The following is a 21,079-nucleotide window of genomic DNA, read 5'->3' on the forward strand; positions in this document are numbered from 1 at the left end:
GTCAGTCTTAAACATTGCCGTTGGATGACTTTTATGTTGGTTTGATTTTGTTGAAATTCAATAGATACCGGAATGGACTGAAGTAGACATGCTGTGTGCCAAATCAACGACGAAAATCACAATTTTTGTCATCAATATTTATTTGATAATATTTTTAATAGGTTTCAAACGAGACTTTTATTTTGAAACTTGCAAGCCGTAAGGGACTGCCGTTCTTATTTGTTTTCGCAGTGTTCTTAACATCAAGCTTCCTGAAGCACCGGCGGCTGAGTCAGTTGCATTGAGCGAAAGCGAAAAATCGTCTTGGGTTTTAACCACGGTTTATTTATTCTTTCGGACATGAGTGTTATGGCGACCGATAGTAAATCAGTTCACGAGACCAGTCATTTATCGGGATAGATAATGAGCGTGTTCAATAAATAATGTAGACTATCTTAAATTACTGTTTTATCGTTTATGGACATCTTTCGTTAACGGAGAGCTCTGAGATTAAAACCACTTGTTATTTTGACTGACTTCGCTGTATACTGTCTATCTGTTTATCGTTGTTTAACTATCTGCGGCAGCGTGACCGTGTAGGTAACATGGGATAACAGTAGTAATCGCGTTAATCGGGTTTAGACTTCACCGTCCCACACTAAGTACGAACATTTAGTATATTGAGTTGAAATGAAATGAAATTTGAAGTAATACCTGGCAACTTCACTTTATAAATTCAGTTGTTTTAATGTTGACGTGAATGAGAGCAGTCAAGGAAACATGGAGCAGGTAAACATTTGCGATCCGTCCATCATTCCGCAATGCCCTGATCAAACAGGTAATTCCTTAAAACAAGTTTCACTACTATTTTAAACCAAACCGAATTGTCGCAGCGTGAATGACTGTGGTTTCTGCTTCACAGATGTTGCACATCCACACACTGATGCTCCGTCAGAAAACCACACAGACTTGCTTACGGAAGATGATCATTGTGTAAATGAAGATCACTGGATGCCTTCACACCCAGAGGGGATCTTGGAGTCATCAGACCCCACATCAGAGGAGAACCCTCGACCACAAGACCATCTACCAGATCTTCAGAAAGTACACATCGACTATGACACGTCCTTGTGTGCCGGGGGTTCAGAGACTGATTCTGGGAAAGCGTCCCAGGACTCTGCCCTGGACAACGGTCATGATGACTCGGGCGAGTTTGTCGTAACTATGTTAGCCCGGGGTAAGATAGAAGAGCAGGGCATGGGTACGAAAGGTGCCTCATCCCCTCTGTCTGAGACCGGGACACCTGTGGGACCTCCTTCGCATAGGAATGAGGATGTGACGGCGGAGAGTTGGAGGCGGCACAGGAAGCATGTGTTTGTGCTGAGTGAGGCTGGGAAGCCCATCTACTCTCGGTATGGCAGCGAGGAAGCCCTGTCCTCCACCATGGGGGTGATGATGGCTCTCGTGTCCTTTGTTCAGAGTGGAGACAATACGATTCGCTCAGTCTACTCGGGTAAGTTTCGCATGATTTCCTGGTGTATTGTTAGCTAAACTGGTTTCTTCACTTGTGTGTTTTTTGTTTTAGATGAGCACACTGTTGTGTTCATGCAGAGAGGTCCTCTGGTCCTGGTGTCTGTCTCCAGCAGCCGACAGTCAGAGCAACAGCTCCGTCAAGAGCTCCTCTACGTCTACAACCAAATCGTCAGCATGCTCACGCAGGCCAGCATCACCCGCATCTTCGAGCACAAGAAGAACTACGACCTGCGCCGCTTGCTGGCAGGCTCCGAGAAGATTCTCGACGGGCTCCTGAACCTGGTGGACTCGGACCCCAGCTTCTTGCTCTCCGCTGTGCACTGTCTCCCGCTGGCCTCGTCTCTCAGGGATTCCCTCAGCCAAATCCTTCAAAAGGCCATCACGCCCAATCTGGTCTTTTCTATCCTCATAGCTAAGAACCAGCTACTGACCATAGTGCAAGAAAAGACGGTCATTGAGGATGCCAGGCTGGACCCTGCAGACCTCCACCTTTTGCTTAACCTCATCGGGGCTTCGTCCGCCTTTCAGGCTGGGGAGATCTGGACGCCCATTTGCCTGCCCAGCTTTAACCCTGACTGTTATTTTTATGCCTATATTTCCTATCTGGATCCTCCAGAATGTACTGTGTGTCTTGTTCTACTCTCAACTGATAAAGAGGCGTTCTATTCGGTGGCCGAGTGTAAGAGGAAGATCGAGGAGGCTATGCAAACTCAGAATGCGTTGAACTCAATAGCTAAAGCTCATCTGTACAGTGTCAGTCAGGTGGGAGTGTCGGATCTCAGGCATTTCATGTATAAACCCTTTGATGTGCCCGACAATCATCGCCAGCTAACACAGTTTACCAGGTGAGACAGGTATATGTATAAAAGCGTTCACTTTTGTCTATTGTATCCGTATACTGTGAGAAAACATGACCTTGTGATTTCATTTCAAGAAGTTTTTTTATGTGGAAACAAATATCCTTAAAGTGATCGTTTCAAAAATGCAAATTCTGTCATCATTTACTCACTCTCTTGTCATTTCAAACCTTTGTGACTTTATTTCTTCCGCAGAATAGAAAAGACGATATTTTGAAGAATGTTGGGAACCGAACAGAACTGGCCCCTATTCACTTCTATTGTATGGACACAGAATCAATGCAAGTGAAGGGGTCCAGTTAACATTCTTCAAAATATCTTCTTTTGTGTTTGTGGAGGAAAGAAAGTCATACAGGGTTGAAATGACAAGAGGGTGAGGAAATGACACATTTTTCATTTTTGGGTGAACTGTCACTTTAAAGCTATACAGTGATCCATATTTCTGAAAGGAACTGCAAGAAATTGAAATCACATGTATTTTCTCATGAGAGACCAAAATGAAAGTAAACTCACGTGGCTTTTATTGAGAGCACCCTGCTTGTCATAAGATTGCGTGCTACAAGACCACTAATATAATTTCTAAAAACAAAGTGCCCCTCCCCCACATCTAATGTGTTTACTGTATATGTGGCCGCAGCCCGGAAATGGAGGCCCCTTACAGCAGCGAGGAGGAGAGGATGAGACTTCTGGACCTCTACAGAGACATGCACAGCCGCATCCACAGTACCTCACGTCCCCTTAATCTCATCTACCACGTGGCTGAACGGGAGACTCTTCTGGCTTGGGTATGCAAATAGTAACTGCTGTCACATGCATCCGACTTTTCCAAGAACAAAACATGTTGATGTTGTGATTTCAAACCCTCCCGTGTGGCAGTTTGATACGGCCTTTGCGTTGACCTTGAAAGATTGAGCTACCTCTGAGGCCTCTGAACTGTAGTGGAAGTTGCACTTTGCAAATGCAGATTATGCTAAGGAGGATCATGACCTTGCGCCAGATATAGTCACTACATGATTGAATTTTTAGCCGTGACCTTGCTGACACGGTTAATTTCATTACAAGTTAATTACAATTTGCCTAAAGCAAGTTAAAGGTAATGTGTGTCATTTTTTTTGATAAAATCCCTGCTTAATGAGCAGAGACAGCTCCAAGAAAACAATGTGTACATTGACTTTCCTAGAAAAAATATGATCAATTTACTATTGCAACATCATTACAGTTTATTATTGCAGTTGTGCTTAGTGAATCTAGTGTGGCAAAAAAATCAATGACACACTTTTAATGACATTTTTTATTGCAGGTCACGAGCAAATTTGAGTTGTACACATGCTTCAGCCCCCTTGTCACGAAAACCTGTGCCATCAACGCCATCACCAAACTGCTGCGCTGGATCAAGAAGGAGGAAGACCGTCTATTTATTCGTTACCCTCCAAAATACTCCACAACCCCTAACCCTAGTAAAAGCTCTAAAGGAGGTAAGCATGCCACCGAATCAGACTTATTTCCTGATGTTTATGAAACACTTGTTCACAAAATTAATTCTTTATACTGACCATTACATCATTTTTGTTTCAGATGCCCACTGATGTGCTGTGAACTGATCAACTAATCATCAGTTTGTGGAGGACGTGCATCCCTGTATCTACACTTAACAACTCTCCAAAACTCGGTTCTAGAAGTTAACCAAATAATCCTACAATGGATTAATAGTTTGATGCATTTAATCGATGATTTTGGGGGGTTTTGACTGTTTGACAAACTCGTCCTGGATGAATTGGATACGTTTTTATAAATTATGAAAAAAGTAACATTTTGAAAAGGCGGTAAGGTGATCTTGTTTCCTTTACTGATAATTTCACAGGAATGTTTAAGTATTAAAACAACAATCCAATAAAATATGGAATCTTCAGTCTTAAACATTATGTGGATATGGCCGACTAATGCAGCTACGACATGATTGTTTTACTTTACAAGAAAATACAATAATGTTTTTAGGAATTAAATTAGGTCAGGATGTTTGTTATGCTATAAAATGTAATATTTCTCAAATTTTGTCTCCCACGTCTGAAGTAAAGAGGCTAGCGGTTTATCATGGTCTTAACATGTGCAGTAGTTTTTCTGTTCAGTTGTTCATTTGTACTTTGTCAGAAGTTTAACAAGGACTTTTTCTCTATGGTTTTGTATCTGAAACCAAAAAAATCTCTTTTACTATAGAATTATTGCATTCATCTCTATTCTCATCAGGTTTGTGGAAAACACATCTTGTCTGTTTTTGCATTGTTAGGAACATCTTAGTGCATTATGAAATTATATAAGGTCCATCATAATATTTGGACAAGAATAATAATAATGTGCAATGTTTACTCAGATTTGGAGAAATTGCGGTTTCTTTTTTCCTGGAAAATTACTGGTTGAAACCATTTTAATTCAAGAGGAGTAATATATTGGTGCTGTAATAAACCTCTAAAGTTGATCAAAAGATGTCTTGTAGTTTTAAATATATATATATTAACATGCGTTTTCAATGTGCAACACAGATAAAAAAAAGAAAAACAATGTAAGCTTGTCAGCACAACAGTGTTTATTTCTCATTTGAGAAAATACCGTTTGACATTTTTTGTTTGGTATTATTAGCTCTTCACAGGCTTTAAAAAAATGTTTCTTTTATGGTACGTACATTATCTAAGAGACTACGTAATATTTTATTCTATAACGTTCTCTCACTGAAGACCACTAAGGAACAATAGCAGTAAAGTGGTAATGCTTTCTGAACCATATAAAGCTCTACAGAGCTGTTAAATTAAACCTCAATTCCTATTAAATAATATCTCCATAACCACTCAAAATAAATTAAAATGACAAATATACAAAGTTTGGCAATATACATTTCAGAATTTAAAAACACATCTGTGCAAATTTTCTACATGCACTTCTATTTACACCGTAGTTTCCACCCACAATTACAAGCTCATCGACAACTTTAAAAGCAACTCAGGCACACATTGACTTAAAAAAAATGCTGGGTGTAAGTAGTGATTAAATGGCATAAAACAGACAATAGAACCTGATTAAACACAAAACACGCATGGCCCCTCAGAATTATTAACCAGTAAAACTGAGGGGATTTAAACCACAGGTATTTGCACACATGCGTTTCACAAAGCAAAATCCTCAGCTCAGAATTGTACCCATTCACAAAACTGTTACATAGTGCATTCTTGCAAGTACCTGAGCTATTCCGCCCAAACACCCTGGTGTGTTGGGAATGTAACCTCGCATTAAAAAAAACAGGCTAACATATTTCTCTTTGCAGGCCGAGTCATTGCAGTGACCACTGAAATTAGTGGCATTGTCAAAGATATATTTTTTGTACAAACAAACAATTTTTTAACAGGCTCAACTATAACAACAGAGTATAAAACAACATTCTTAGATGTTATGAAGGAATTTAATAAAACCAGTTTATGATGTGCCTTGAGTCACAGACAGTAAAAGGTAGACAGTAAAACAATGACATGATTTAAAACTTAAGAGCTGGTATAAAAACCAATAGACATTCACATATCTTCATACCTTATACCTTCATTAACATCTTTCAGTCAGTTTCAGACGTACATTTCATATTCAAGTGCTTTATATAAAATTTGAGGGGTTAAAAGTTGAGTTTTCCTGCACTTGGCTAAGGTGTGTCATTGCTCTGTCGTAAGCCATGTGCACGGACTTCCGTACATTTGGTTTCTTGCCCTCCATCAGACGAAGTCGGTCAACTGTGTCATCAACACCCATGTGATGGAGCTTATCCAATGGCAGCCACTGCCTATGTAAACCAAAACAATGATTTCTAAGTATTGTATACTTTTTAGCGTGAAAGATGACTTAATGTGCGTTTCTTCTTACCAGGTTCTCTTGGTATCGAAAAAGAGCACAAGGAAGAGCTTCTCATTAGTCACCTCCTGTCTGCGTCTGCCTAAATTCAAAACATCTTTAGGAGGCACTGGGATGGGAATCCCATTGTGAAGAATTCCTTCCCGGGGCATTTTGGGGTTGACAATCTACAGGAAAATCAGCATTAGCTTAAATATGCAAAATCAAGTCAAGATATTAGTTCTGTTTAAAACCGTTGTATCTTAAATTATCATAGGTTATTCAGGTTAATCATCAATGGTTCTTTTTAAAGGTAAGTACGTCTTTGTGACCAGTTATATTTCTTACCATTGCAGGGTATGATGGGTAACCACGACATTTCGCCCAGACTAAGGTAAGAGGCTCCATTTCATCATTGTTTTGAGAAACCGCTCTGCCTACAACAGTAAAAACACAAATCAGTGAAGCAAGCAAGCAAAAAAAACAAAAACAATATTCTTTCGATATGCTCTCATATGTTTGTTTTACCCACTTGTGGAAACTCCATTCACTGCACCAACAGGAACTTTGCTCATAGCTGGTTTACCACGACTGCGTTTTGGTGGTGGGGAACTGTAAAGAAAAAAATTAATTGAAAAACATTTAAATAAAGTTCTACTGCAACAAGCTTGACCCAGTTTACACCAGGTATTAAAAGCTGTCTCAAGTGGATAACAACACATTTAGTGAAATTTGGTATTAGGCTTTATGATAAACTGTTTGAATTCCTCAGTTTGTTGAAGTTGTCACTGAAGACAAACATTAATAATGGCAAACAGCTATAAAGTATTACGTAACACTTTCCAAATCAATCTGGTCAAATCACTGACTGAATCCATTACCTGTGTGTTGGGAAAGTGGGAGTGCAGCTTTCTGAATCTGAAGAGTTCCCATTTTGCCTCTTGAGTCCATTTGTCAAGCCTAAATAAAGAGCATTAGGCTGCTTTAGCATACTAAACAGATCGTGCCAGACAGAACTTATATCTCTGGTCAATAAACTACTAGTAACAGCCCCAGTAGAGATATTCTCCTACCGTTCTCTTCAGGCAGCGAGTGGGACTTTTCACCCTCGCTGTCTGAACACGTGCTTGGTCCTCTGGATCTCAGTTGGTGTAGTGAAGGAAACGTGGATTTTGCTGACTGTAATTTGGTTTGAGGGGTATGCTCGTGTTGTGAGATTCCATTTTCAACTTTGCTGACTCCATTTTGCAATAAAACTGATTTTTCCTTCGTTAACCTGGCACCGTTTTTAGCTTTCTTGAAGAGGACAGATGTGCGACGACCCACACCCATCTTGGGGGAGGAAACCATGTTGACAGCTTCCTCTTGCGGACTGGAGGCCACTGTGTCATGTTTCTTTGAGTGGAAGTTCTCTTCTTCTTTTTCTTCAGTCTCATCATGATCTTCACTCTGACCTTTTTCTTTTGTTTTCCCTTTTTGTCTTCTGCCGCCAGATTTATTTGACTGTCCTGATGTGGTGGTTCTTCCAGTCTCAAGGGTGAACAGGGGTGGGTTTGGTGGAGCATCTCCAGGTAAAGGTGAAGAGGCCGGACAACTGGGTTCTTGAGCTTTTCGTGACGTCGATTTTTTGGGGTCTTTAACAAAAATGACAAAAGAAAAATTTACGCATAATCACACACATGATTTATATACGATTTACTTGTGCACTTTTCAGAGAAGCTACTCTGAAAAGCTGAAGAACCAGTTTTCAGCCAACGACCCTGCATCGGTGTGGAAAGGCCTGAAAGACATTACCAACTACAAGCCATCATCCCCTCAGTCTATGGGTAATCAACGACTGGCTGACGACCTGAACGACTTCTATTGTCGTTTTGAAATGCAGAGTCTCACCCTTCACACCCGCCCTGACCCTATCTCTGCTATACCATTAACACCTCCTCTTGACACTCAACCTGCACTTAAGATCTGCGAAGAGGATGTTTGCCAGCTTTTCCGCAAACAAAAGATCAGAAAAGCACCAGGCCCAGACAATGTCTCACCCTCCTGCCTGAAAGTCTGTGCGGAGCAGCTGTCGCCCATCTTCACTAATATTTTTAACAGATCTTTGGAGCAGTGTGAAGTCCCTTCATGCTTCAAACGCTCCACCATCATCCCTGTACAGAAGAAACCCAAAATTCTGGACTTAATGACTACAGGCCTGTTGCTTTAACATCTGTGGTCATGAAGTCATTTGAGAGACTTGTACTGGCCCACCTGAAGGACATCACCAGACCACTTCTTGACCCCTCCAGTTGCTTACCGAGCAAACAGGTCTGTGGACGATGCAGTAAACATGGGACTGCATTACATCCTACAACACCTAGACAGACCAGGGACTTACGTCAGGATCCTGTTTGTAGACTTCAGCTCGGCCTTCAACACCATAATCCCAGACCTCCTCCTGCCCAAGTTACCCAGCTCTCTGTGCCAACCTCTACCTGTCAGTGGATTATTAACTTCCTGTCGAACAGGCAGCAGCTAGTGAGGTTGGGAAAATTTAAATCCAGCACATGTACCATCAGCACCGGAGCTCCTCAAGGATGTGTTCTTTCTCCACTGCTATATTCACTCTACACAAACGAATGCACCTCTACAGACCCTTCTGTCAAACTCCTGAAGTTTGCAGATGACACCACAGTCATTGGCCTTATTCAAGAGGTGATGAATCTGCCTACAGAAAGGAGGTTGCTCAGCTGGCTGCCTGGTGTAGTCAAAACAACCTAGAGCTGAATGCATTCAAGACAGTGGAGATGATAGTGGATTTCAGAAGGAACCCTCCATCACTTCCTCCCCTCACCATCCTGGACAGCACTGTGGATACTGTGGAGTCATTCAGGTTCCTGGGCTCCACCATCTCTCAGGACCTGAAGTGGGAGTCCCACATAGACTCCATTGTAAAGAAGGCCCAGCAGAGGTTATACTTCCTCCGTCAATTGAGGAAGTTCAACCTACCACAGGAGCTACTGACCCAGTTCTACTCAGTGGTCATCGAATCTGTTCTGTGCACTTCAATTACTGTTTGGTATGGCTCGGCCACCAAATCAGACCTACGAAGACTACAACGGACAGTTCGTAGTGCTGAGAAAATTATTGGTGCTCCTCTGCCCACACTTCAGGACCTGTACGATTCCAGAGTGAAAAACAGGGCAAGAAAAATCATCATTGACTCCACACACCCAGCACACAAACTCTTTGATCTGCTGCCCTCTGGCCGGCGCTTTAGAGCACTGCAAACACCAGGACTTCCAGACACAGAAGCAGCTTCTTCCCCCAGGCAATCTCCCTCCTAAACAGATAACTGCTCCTTAAGAGCAATATTCCACTTCCACTACTCCTATAGTGTGCACTATAGTGCCTTATTATATCTACATCTTATGTATACATGCATATAACACTACCTCCACTTACTAAATTATCCATTGCACAAGTGTACATACAATCTGTTAATATGTTTATTCTACTATATACTACCCTGTACAATGTCTCTTATATGTTATTATCCCCCATTTTCTGTAAAATAGTCTTTATTTTATATATGCACAATTTAGAAGTTTTAGACTGTAAATCATATAATGAGTATTATATTGTATTGTCATTGTGTTGAATGTCTGTACTAGAAGTCTTCCAACACCAAAGAAAATTCCTTGTGTGTGCAAGCACACTTGGCAATAAAGCTCTTCTGATTCTTCTGATTCTGATTCACTTGTAAACTTTACCTGCATGGGAGCTTATGAAATCCATCTTGTCCACACGTTTTTCCTCTTTCCTCTTTTCCTCTTTCATTTTCCCGTTCAGGCGTCGCGAGTTGCGTCCCTGGTGGCTGATCTTGTGACGGAGACTGTTAATTTCTCTTCGCAGGAGGCGCATGCGTTTTGTGCGGCCTCCGCTGGTGCGCATGGACGTCACCAGATCCAGTTTGTCCAGCAGGTTTTTCAGCTGGTCCTCTGGAGACATGTGAACTCGGTTTTCAGGATCCAAGAGCAAATCAACTGTAAATTATAAAAAATAACTAGAACTAATACTAATACTAACAAAAACAAATGAGTGTCAGGCATGGCATCATGAGCAACTGTATAAAGCTTTCTGCTTACCTTCATCCAACCAGGAGACTGTGGAGCCATTTGTGCTGTGCTTGTCTGGCAGGTGCGTGCCTGTGCTGGGATCAAGGCCTATGCTGAGAGCCTGATGTTGGGCGTGTCTCAAGATAGCTCCTCCCACTTCCCACAGCTGCATGGCAGCCTTGTGGAACACAGTGTCATTGGAGTTGTACCTCAGACAGTTGGATATCATGAGATTAAAATCGCTTTCCAGATCAGCCACCGAGATGTATTTATGAGCTTCCAGTCTGTCGTGCATTTTAGAGAAGTCCATCGGCTCGGTAACAAACTCCAGATAATCTGGTACCTGGAGAAAGTCAACGAAAAACATATAAGAAAGGCACGAAGACAGTCAAAGCAAAAGTATTCATGTGAGCTTTCCATGTGTTTCACAATCTCTAAAGAGAAAGTTACTCCCTCACCTCCTTCAGATTGACGGGCGAAGTGAAAATATGATCCGTGTCTTTCTCCTGCAGCTGCTCCAGTGTTGAGCGGAGAAACACCAGCGCAGGGGTGAGCTGCATCTCCAGCGCAGCCTGCTGAAGTTTCATCTTACCAGAGAAGAGAGGCAAATTCAATCAACGCTGTGAATTAATCATTACCTCAGGCCTGCTGTGCTTCTTAGAAAACAGGCCTTGAGAACATAATGTCTCTAATGCCTCACCTGTTCTCTTTTTAGTCTCTCTCGCTTCCGTATGAGCTCGATAAGAAGTCGCGCTTTTTCCAGGTCTTGACGAAGCTTCTGCCAGTACTTCAGCTCCTCTCTGACAGCCTGCAACTTTGCATCCGGTTCTCTCTAAATATCAATTAAGGATATTATAAAAATGAAAATGCACATTCAAGCAATCTGTGTATTTTTAATACATTTAGCATGTGACTCCTAACATAGACAGCTCCGTAACGGGTTACTAGATTTCATTTTTTTTCAGATTCTGCATTGATTTTGGAGGGAAATATGCAGAATTCTGCAAAAGGGATTTATGGTATTGTAACTTGTATTAAGGGGGGGGGGGGGTGCCACAGTGTTTCATGCATTCTTACTTCTTTACAATTGTAATCGTGCTGGCTTCTCATGCTTGACATGGTCAACTTGTCAAAAAACGAGTTGGACATATGACGTAGTATTTCTGTGCTCGATACACTACCCCAGCGTTCGTGTAGGTTTCGGAAAGTTTTTTTCGAACATGAAATTCTGTTTCGTAACAACTTTTCTTAGTCCCTTATTGGACGATTCTACAGGAAAGCACACCCACGCGTCTACCATGGAGAGTGGGAGAAAGAGCACGCCCATCAATGTGCTCCTTCACTTGCGAACTTCAACTGTGTTTGTTTGTTATATAACAAATGTTATATAAACGGTGGATATAACGCTGGATTTAGAGATCGTCTAAAACTGATAGATGGAGCGATCCCAGCGCTAAAAGATGCCGGTCATGTACCGCATGCGGTAAGTGAAAGGAGTCATATGTCTCTGTTTTGTTGGCAATCGGCATGTGCATAAGGCAAACAACATGAACTTATATTGAATCAACAGTTATGCAGGGATAATGCAATGACATATTGTGTGCTCGTGCTTTAGTTCCGCCCACCGCACGCGTTCAGGAGGTCGACTGTTTTTGGAAATAATCGTACAGCTATATCTGTCTTTTATAAATGTGATCAAACTAAAGACTCTTCGAAGATACGAAGTATGCAATACTACTCTATAGGTACTCAAGATTAATATGAGATTGGCAGAAACTGTGTGTGTTACATCCTCTTTAAATAATCTGAGTGATTTGTAACAAATTACCCAAAATATTTAATAAATAAATATTAAATAAATAAATATTTATATTTAATAAATAAATATTTTGATAAAATAGGAATCTGTTGAATAATGAAGATTCTCATTCTGTGTTATGTGTCTGAGTTTTTACTAGTTGTAAGGAAAGTTTAATCGTGTTATTTATCGACATTAAAGACCGTTTACTGTTTTGCAATACACTGACCTGCTCCAACTTCTGAGTCTGTAGATGCGAATGAAGTCGGCGGATGAGCGGTACTCCATTACGTGAATGACGTTTTAACAGCCAGTAGTTGTGAAGTCTCTGCATGAATTGATTCTTTCTCTCAACAGATACTCCAGTGCAAATCTTGTTGAGCCTTAAAAAAAAGATAAAAGTCAACATGAAATAACATTTGCAAGGCATTTTACTTGCATTAACACATTGAAGAAGAGAAAAAATACATGCCAGCGGTGAAGAAAGTTATGGCTCAGACAAAACGACCAGACATAACAGACAACGACCAAATGTAAACATTTACCTAAAAGATGGAATCTGTGGCACCAGAAGGAGAGGCACTCTTGTCTTACGTGAGCCCCTGGCTGCATTCTTCTGCGTTTTCTTTTGTTGCGTGGCTGAACCTTTTTTACGCCCATTCTGGTTCTGCTGCAGCGGAGGGCTTAACATATATGACCTCTGACCCCTTTTACCCCTGCCTCCGACCAATCCATTGTCCTCATTCCCTTCGCCGCCTGCGCCAGGGGGAGAGTGGTTCTCGCAGAACGCTGTCTTCTTCACAGTAAAAGTAGTGCCGTTTGTGCCAGTCTCTCGCACGGGGTCAATTTTCATATAGAGCCCAGCTCTTTGGGCACAGGTAACATGAAACGCCCTGTAGCAGTTTGCTTTGTGACACTGAATAGACGCCCCCCTGCCTTTCTGCTTACAGAGGTAACAGGTGAGTTTCCATCTTGCCGGAGGAATGTTTTTCACTCCCTCCACGGGTTCCAGAAACACAGTGTTGGCAAAGCACACCTCAGGTATCCATATGGCACAAATGACATGGGCCCAGTTTCCATCGCTGGTTTGTTTGAACGCACCTCCCCGATTCGGACAGAGTATGCAATCCACAGGACGTGACGGGGACTGCAGGCAGCATCTGCACAGCCACTGGCCTTCCGGGATGTAAGGCACCCCGTAACATTCCTGGTGCACAGCGAGGTTGCAGATGTCGCAGAACAGGATGACGTTGCTGTTGAGACACTCGTCGTCGAGACAAACGCAACAGTAGGCTTCCTCATCGATGGTGCTCTGGGACAGCGCCTGACTGCGAGACTCTAAAATGGACTCTCGCTCAAGTCTATCGATCAGTAGCTCGAACGTGTCTGGGGGAACTGAAGCGTGACCGTCAGACACACGTTTCTGGTTGACAATCTCTAGCCAAGCCATGTCCTCCTCATCCATGTCATACTCGGCTTCATTGTCCAACTCCTCCCCAGACTTCTCCATGTAGCGGTAATAAGCCACAGGAAGAGGAGGAGCTGGTGATGGCGTGAACTTCTCCACCTTACGAAACATAGGCTTAGGCAGGGGGCTTTGGATGTGGTGTGTCAAATAGACATGGCTTTGCGAGCTACACTGAGAACCAGATCGTCGACTTTTAGCTGCATGCTTGCCATCTTTCTTCCTGCTTTTAGAAACGACTTGTTTGTTTCCCTGCCTCGCTCGACTCTGCACGCTGTTTTCTTTGTTGCTGTTGCACTCCGTGAGGTCCTGGGCCAACATCTCATCCTCTGTTACGACTGAGAGCTGGTCACAGATGTTGATCCGGTGGAGCCTGCCCTCCAGCTCGATCTCCACCATCTTCTGAGCCTGCGCGTACGTAAGAGTGTCTCTAGTCGCAGGGAAGTTCAGTCTGCATGGAGAGGGCGGACAGAGTAGAGCATCCATATCGGCATGGCCCTGACCTATTCCTTTGTCCGTTTCCCTTCCAGCTTTTGACTGGCCAACTCGTTTCTTACACTTCCTCATTGAGGTTGTCCTCTAGTCAAACATTAAAATATGAATGGACATAGATACCTGTAACAATAGAAATATATTTTGTTAGAAATATACGGTATAAAATACAATAGAGCTGTTAATAAAAATCTGAACTTTCTCATGCAGTTGGCACTTTCCAAAAATACTGTACACATTTTATAAGAGCATCAGAGGCATGACAGCATTAGTCAAGCTCAACATTCAATATTTGTTCATGTAAATGAAAAAATTTCAACAATTGTATTTTTCTGTTATTTATTGTGTGAATCACTACAAAGAAAATCTGGTCCCAAACGGTTTAATTATCTAAAAGAATAGATAAAATAAATAGCACTTGCAATGCCAAGGTTACACACATACACGCTGATATAATGTATACCTTGAATGCACTATAAATTGTTTTAGATAAAACTGTTAAAAATTACATAGAAAATTAAATATTTTTTTAATGATTATTGTTGCTAGACAATTTTAAAACACACATTTTTGTTTTAAACTAAATTAAGAGCTTAAATAGTATTCTGCTGAAACTATTTTATATAATTTTTTGTTAGGAGTAAATGGCATTCATTTAATCTCAAAAGTTTATTTTTTAGTCTCAGTCCCTATTTTTATCTTCAAATCACACCTGCTACATTGCTTCGTGTTGTTTACACAAAAGTATAAACAAATGCTTAATTGTGTACAATAAAATGAGCACCTTATGGCTAAACAGATACTGTACATGACATATCCCTATATTTAAAACGATGGCAATATTTGTGTATCAGGCTAGCCAATAATCTGCTGCATAAATAACACGTGACTTATGCGAGCCAATCACCAGGCAGACCTTCAACTTTCCTCGACACAGTTGACGTAGTTCGGTTGCAGAGCGCTAAATACCAATCCTGAAGCGACACAGAAGAGTCAGCCATTTTAACAGGGCTGATGTCTAGTCTCAACCTCGATTGTTTTTCCTGATAACAAACTCATACGGTGCAACATACCTAATTTACTCTTTGGCAGCCAAACTACAAATAACTACATATTGCGATATAGTCTTTCCATGTCCTTTGCATGCAATGCCGTGTGTTTACCGTCCGAGAATAAAGCGCTTATTTTTAAAAAGCGCTGTGTGCAGACAGAAAAGACAGCCAGTGTGAGCGCCTTGCAGTACTGGAGCCATGTTTAGAGAGCGAAAGCGTGCAGCCGCAGCGCTACCTATCACAGCGAGGTTAATGTTTGCGAGAAACAATGCGAAATAAATTAGACAACTTACTCTTTTATTGATTACACGAAACGAGAGGGAATGCCGGTCATATCCAGGAGCGACAGCGTCCTCTTCTGTAACAAGACGGGCTAACGTTACCTCAACCCTCCATTGAAGAGACTTCCCACAAAAACGCTCTTAAACCCTCATCCTGGCTTTCTGCACAATAATATCACCTTGACATGATGCTCAAATGTAGCAAATAGTCGACTGACATTATTGCAGAGTGTATCGTGTGCATTGAACGTTGGTTTGTAATTAAATTGGCAAGAAAAATACGCCCCTTTAGAAAAAAAAGCGAATTCTCGGTGCTGGGGTTTGCACTTGCCGCGCGTATCCTGCGCTCTCGCTTGTGATTGGTGTAAATAGCCATCGTGATGGCATCGAACTTTGTTGGAGCCTATAGAAGCCAAGTGCGGTGAGAAAAACAGCACATGGGACTTCCCTAGTATGTTTGCGCGCACTGTCCACGTTCACTAGCTACAGTACATAAAACCTCCCTGTTTCGTACAGTATATTGCATTTTAGTATTACGGTGGCAGATAATAATAATAAATAAATCATATAAATATTAATTTATATTAATTAACCTATTTTATCATATATAAAGAACATCTTTAAACGACGTAGGATTGCATACTATACGTTCATGTGTCGTGTAACTCGGGTTCCCCACTTTACCACTTATGCTTAAACACAACTTCAACCTTTATTTCTTTTTATATACAGTGGAGTAAGAAAGTATATTTGCTTTTTCTATATATTTAATATTAAGTCAGATTCAATAAGTAACAACAAAGATCTATTTTCAATTATCTTTGAATCAACACACTGCCATTTTGAAATTTCCAAAAAAAAAAATTACATGTATCAAAAATGTTGTTGGAGCACATCAGTTCATCATGACGTTCTTTTATCTTGAATGCCAGAATATTCTGTCTACCAAGTTTTTATTGTGTGTTTGAAATGCTCTCTCCACCCCCTGAAAGTCATTGGCTTTTCTCATGTCTTCAGTGGGAACCCTTATTCATTTTTGTAAAGCACACTGCTGACTTGCTCCTAGTCAGTGCAGTACAGTGGAATTTCACTGCAGACATCATGGTAAGTGTATGAGAATGGGAGGGGTGGGGTGGGTTGTTTGATTAATATTTGATTATAAAATAATTGCATTTGTGACTTTTGATTTAATTTGTATTTTTATGTAGTGATGAATACAAGTAAACTAAAAAACACTCAAATAAAATATTATGCAACAAGAAGAAAAGTCTTCCAACTGATTATATGCGGTGGTTTACTTTTAATCTTTTTTATATTTTATTTAGTATTATTATTTGTGGTTGGCATTTATTTAAGCTAGTTTTATATTTGTATGATTATACATGTGTTTATGTTAAAGTAAGATCTGTTTGGCTTGCAGGTCAAAATTAGCAACATGCGTGAATTTGCAGGGTTCTCTATATGCTTAGTCTTGCTGCTGGGGTCAGAGATCTGCATAGCAGGTATTACCAATATTTAATTATTGATGCGCTGATGTGACACAGTTTTATAGTTGTTTTGTGTTTTTTCATATTAAATTGTGTTCAGATAGAGTATATGCAAGACTCAACCGTAAGGAAGGCCCGCTATCTCAGTGCCAGCGTAACAGAGTTTCAGTTCAGTATTGTAAGAATCATATATGATATTGGTAGAAGTATTAGTTAGAATGGATTGAAACCAACCAGTAATGCCATCATTTTCCAGAAGGCTATTTATGAATTTATATTGCATCTAACCTACATGTAAAATATATATATATATATATTTTTGGCATAAAATAATTGTTCCCTCTGTAATGTCGTCTTTTAAAAAAAAGAATACAAAAGGGGCATTAGCCGGTTTCACTGCATTTTGTGTCATTTTAGCGACAGCAGCTATGATCAAATCTGTGCCAGCTGATCTCGTCCTCTCTGCATGAAGTTCTTACATTTCACAGGCCTGTCATATAATAAATGGCTGGACAGCCAGCAGGGTGCACCATCAAAGATGGTGACCACATCCTCCTTGGCACACTTTATACCCCATTCTGACAGAGAGGAAGTTAGCCAACTGAAACTTTCACAAAAATGGTTATAAATCAATTCAAAGCCCCGATCAAGCAAAACTGTGTTCAAGACAAGCCAAGATATGACAGCACTCCGAGGACCCTCTGTGTCTGTCATAAATTCAATAGGAGGAGTTGATGAGTGTCAGCATCACTCTATGAAGCTGATGGAGCCCTGAGGGCTCAGGCTAAAGTTTAGCTTTAGATATTCTTTGAAATAGCCTTACCAGGCCTTCATGATCAAGTGAAAAAACACCAGCTCCAAATTTGTCACAGTTCAGCCCTGAAAATGGATTGTTTTCTCGCACTTCTGAGAAAGGAGAAAAGCACAGCCAAACTTTGCGGGTTCCGGAAACCCGGAAGCTGCAGGCATCAAACACAGCCGTCCTATTCACTCATCATTATCTCGCAGAGACTCTCACACTGAGTGAGGAGCTGTCTTTTTCTAAAGATGCCTGTTGAACAAAAGGTTCTCTGATGACTAATTTGGGATGGAGCTATTTGCCACACAAATTCAGCAGGAAGCGAAGACTCCCAGCAGGAGAACTGATTTGGCAGATCAACAGAAAAGCCACCGAAATCTTGGCCGTGGCCTATGTCAAATCGAGGTCATTTTTGAACAAATACACAAAGTTGGATGCTGTTTTGAAATCAATCCATTCAAATTGTTTTTCTTCAAATGCTTAGTGATATTGTGAGTATATAGAGAGCTTAAAAGAGCGCAAGTGACGCTGGTTAGTTTTAATGTTTCAATGGCTGGGAGACAAGATAGACCTATTTAAACCAGCTAAAACCAGAAAACCAGGTTTAGGCTGTTTCAAGCTGTTTTTAATCTTTTTTTTTTGCTTTTACTCATTCTAGCAAGGCAAGAACTAATAGTTACCACCATTAAAGTAAGTAATAAATCATTTAAAAAAGTTAAAGTTTTTTATTGTATTATACATTGTATTGTATTATATGTCTCTTCATTTCAGCAAGACCCATACACAATGAGCAAGGGATCCCAGTTAGAAGGCTATTGCATGGATCTGCTCAGTGAACTGGCTAAAAAACTGGGTTTTAAATACAAAGTTCACCTGGTCAAGGATGGGGCATATGGCCGACAAGACGAAAGTGGAAACTGGAATGGAATGATCGGAGAGGTTGTTAGAGGGGTACGTCACTCTCATCTCTGAAAAACAGAATGTGAAAAGAATAATGTAGTCATCTGGTCATTATCAGAAAATAAACCTAGAAGAACAGTGTTTTTTCAAAATATCCTGAGGGGATTTCTTTTGCGATAATGACCGGCTGTTCAATTTCCTGGACAAATAAATAAATAAAAATAAATATTTATTTGAGTTTTTTTTGAGTTGACATGAGTTTACCATTTGAACATAAAAAGAGTCAACAGTCAAATATACAGTTTAGCAGTCATATGGTTACAATGACATCCCACCAAGAGGTGTTAAAACTTTCCTTTTTTGCTCACAGGAAGCTGATCTGGCCGTAGCCCCGCTGACTCTCACCGCTGCCCGTGAGAAGGCGGTGGGAATGACAAAACCTTACATGCAGACCGGAATCAGTATCCTCCTCCGCAAAGATATCGTTTCTGAGGAGGCTGGCTTTTTTGACTTCCTCTCCCCTTTCTCCGGGGAGACCTGGTTCGGCATCCTGATTGCATACTTTGTGACTGCAGTGTGCATCTGCATTGTGGGAAGGTCAGAGAAATGACAAGAACACTAGAGACACAGAACAAGAGCACTTATTCACTATATACGTAATACCACATGAAATGCCACACTGTTTTTCAGTGATAAACATGGTTACAGAATAAGACTTAGGAACTTATTTGATCTGAAACACACTGTTCTTTGTATCAAGGTTGAGTCCTTGTGAATGGAGCCAGCCTGAGACAGAGCAAAATCGCTTCACTCTTCTGCACAGCTTGTGGTACGCTGCAGGAGCTCTGAGCCTGCAAGGTATCATTCTGATTTCCTTGTTTCACGAATATTGTCGGCTGCTTTTATTTGAACAGTTCACATTTTATATTCATTTGCATTACATTTCAGTAGATGAAAAGGGGGGATAACATCTCATCTGTTCTGGTTACTGCAGGTGCCGGTCCTCATCCTAAAGCTGTGTCAGGTCGGGTTATCTGCTGTACCTGGTGGTTGTTTGCTGTGGTTGTGCTGGCGTGTTATTTTTCCAGCCTCAGTTCCTCACAGGGGTCTGATTCTGCTCCCCTCACGATAAAGGGTTTTGATGACTTGGCCAATCAGGAAGTGATGGAATATGGGACTCTTGCAGGCTCCTCCACTCTTGCGTTCTTCAAGGTCCGATCTGACGCATACATTTTCCTTAATAGTCAAAATCTGCCAGATGTAATAAAAATCTTTTCATACAGAACTCTAATAACCCATCTTACCGTCGCATCTATGAGCACATGGAGCGGAGAAAGAGTTTCGTATCCTCCATGGACGAAGGTGTCCAGAGAGCAAAAGAAGGAAATTTTGCGTTCATTGGGGAATCTGTGTCTCTGGATCTGGCTGTGGCACGACATTGCGAATTGGTTCGTGCACACGAGGTCATTGGAATGAGAGGATACAGCATCGTAGCTCCTCTTGGTGAGCCGAAGTGGTACAGTTGATTTTTTCTGATGTGAATGTTATTTTTGATGCCATGGTCTTGTTTGAAACAGGATCCTCAATGCTGAAGAACCTGAGCGTGGCCATACTGCAGCTCAGTGAAGCTGGTGAACTGGCTTACCTGCGCACTAAGTGGTGGGCCAGCAGTTGTGTGCCGGACAGCGCCAAAGCTTCATCTCTGAGGGCTCATAGCATGAAAGGGATCTTCCTGGTTCTCGCTATAGGCCTTGGGATCGGTGTGCTGATCTCCCTGTTTGAGCTCACCTCAAAGTCTCGCAGTACTGCCGGAGAGCAGAAGGCAAGTAGTATACACACACACGCTAATAAAAAGGCATTTATGGAATTCCCTGGACAGATTTCAGATGTACAGCAGCCAGTCGCCATTTAGTTTTTTGTCAGTTATATCAATACGTGAAATTTAATCTGCTCTTATTTATACAGAAATCCTGCTGCACAGTTTTGACCCAGGAGCTGAGTCAACGCTTGAGAATGAGCCACACAAAGAATGACCCGGAAACCTCAGATAAAAACAAAGCATAACAGGTTTAACCACATTGAGATAATCTGAATCTTACAGTATAATAGCACAATGTCTTTACTTTTGCTTTTGTTCTGGTTCTAGACATTAGTAGTGTTTCTCAATTTATAAAACTAAGTTTTAGACATTTTGACTGATTTAGCTTAGTGCTAACTCAACTACAAAATGTTAATTTGCATTGAGCTTTCACTGAAATCAGGCAACTCATTGTCTTAATGAAAATAAATCTCATGTATTTTCTTTTGGTTTTACAATATAGAATATAGATACGGAATTTGTATCACGATACATTAAACATTAAATGAAAAAGGACTGAAGACAGCTTAAAGGAGTTCAATTTGATTTTGTTTATTGACAAATTCTGCTCGCTATTGTGTACAATTGTATGAAATACAGAAAGCAAAAAAAAT

The 21,079-nt window shown here is 41.0% G+C and overlaps 3 protein-coding genes across 4 annotated transcripts; 2 read left to right on the forward strand and 1 right to left on the reverse strand.

Annotated features, from left to right (window-relative positions):
* The first annotated feature begins 232 nt into the window (after positions 1-232).
* On the forward strand, positions 233-4,840 carry mon1bb (MON1 secretory trafficking family member Bb). Of its 2 annotated transcripts, XM_057361936.1 has the most exons (7): positions 233-641; positions 720-817; positions 902-1,492; positions 1,565-2,357; positions 3,007-3,154; positions 3,670-3,844; positions 3,945-4,840. In XM_057361936.1, exons 2-7 carry the CDS (start codon positions 760-762, stop codon positions 3,953-3,955), a joined length of 1,776 nt encoding a protein of 591 aa, XP_057217919.1. In that variant the 5' UTR covers positions 233-641; positions 720-759; the 3' UTR covers positions 3,956-4,840. The 2 variants fall into 2 exon arrangements, with proteins under 2 accessions (XP_057217919.1, XP_057217918.1); XM_057361935.1 differs by having other exon boundaries at positions 233-817.
* A 96-nt stretch (positions 4,841-4,936) lies between these two features.
* On the reverse strand, positions 4,937-15,727 carry brpf3a (bromodomain and PHD finger containing, 3a). Its single transcript, XM_057362433.1, has 13 exons — positions 15,434-15,727; positions 12,677-14,211; positions 12,361-12,514; positions 11,034-11,165; positions 10,792-10,920; positions 10,364-10,676; positions 9,989-10,261; positions 7,307-7,867; positions 7,115-7,193; positions 6,766-6,845; positions 6,582-6,670; positions 6,267-6,421; positions 4,937-6,186 (listed from the first exon to the last, which is right to left on the reverse strand). Exons 2-13 carry the CDS (start codon positions 14,161-14,163, stop codon positions 6,003-6,005), a joined length of 3,636 nt encoding a protein of 1,211 aa, XP_057218416.1. The 5' UTR covers positions 14,164-14,211; positions 15,434-15,727; the 3' UTR covers positions 4,937-6,002.
* A 695-nt stretch (positions 15,728-16,422) lies between these two features.
* si:dkey-183j2.10 (glutamate receptor U1) lies at positions 16,423-20,981 on the forward strand. The gene is made up of 10 exons (XM_057361794.1): positions 16,423-16,525; positions 16,842-16,923; positions 18,366-18,397; positions 18,479-18,658; positions 18,978-19,204; positions 19,368-19,465; positions 19,602-19,819; positions 19,891-20,110; positions 20,185-20,429; positions 20,573-20,981. Exons 1-10 carry the CDS (start codon positions 16,523-16,525, stop codon positions 20,669-20,671), a joined length of 1,404 nt encoding a protein of 467 aa, XP_057217777.1. The 5' UTR covers positions 16,423-16,522; the 3' UTR covers positions 20,672-20,981.
* The last annotated feature ends 98 nt before the right edge of the window (positions 20,982-21,079 follow it).

Source organism: Triplophysa rosa, linkage group LG20 (assembly GCF_024868665.1).
Source record: "Triplophysa rosa linkage group LG20, Trosa_1v2, whole genome shotgun sequence".
Taxonomy (NCBI): Eukaryota; Metazoa; Chordata; class Actinopteri; order Cypriniformes; family Nemacheilidae; genus Triplophysa; species Triplophysa rosa.

Coding starts and splice junctions, on each gene's coding strand:
- si:dkey-183j2.10 (XM_057361794.1), top strand. Junction 18,659..18,977: donor TCGGAGAGGTTGTTAGAGGG/GTACGTCACTCT, acceptor TTTTGCTCACAG/GAAGCTGATCTGGCCGTAGC. Junction 20,111..20,184: donor CAGCATCGTAGCTCCTCTTG/GTGAGCCGAAGT, acceptor TGTTTGAAACAG/GATCCTCAATGCTGAAGAAC.
- brpf3a (XM_057362433.1), bottom strand. CDS start 14,163: ATGAGGAAGTGTAAGAAACGAGTTGGCCAGTCAAAAGCTGGAAGGGAA. Junction 10,677..10,791: donor CGCCCGTCAATCTGAAGGAG/GTGAGGGAGTAA, acceptor GACTTTCTCCAG/GTACCAGATTATCTGGAGTT. Junction 7,194..7,306: donor CTCGCTGCCTGAAGAGAACG/GTAGGAGAATAT, acceptor CTCTTTATTTAG/GCTTGACAAATGGACTCAAG.
- mon1bb (XM_057361935.1), top strand. CDS start 760: ATGGAGCAGGTAAACATTTGCGATCCGTCCATCATTCCGCAATGCCCT. Junction 818..901: donor GCAATGCCCTGATCAAACAG/GTAATTCCTTAA, acceptor TCTGCTTCACAG/ATGTTGCACATCCACACACT. Junction 1,493..1,564: donor GATTCGCTCAGTCTACTCGG/GTAAGTTTCGCA, acceptor TTTTTGTTTTAG/ATGAGCACACTGTTGTGTTC.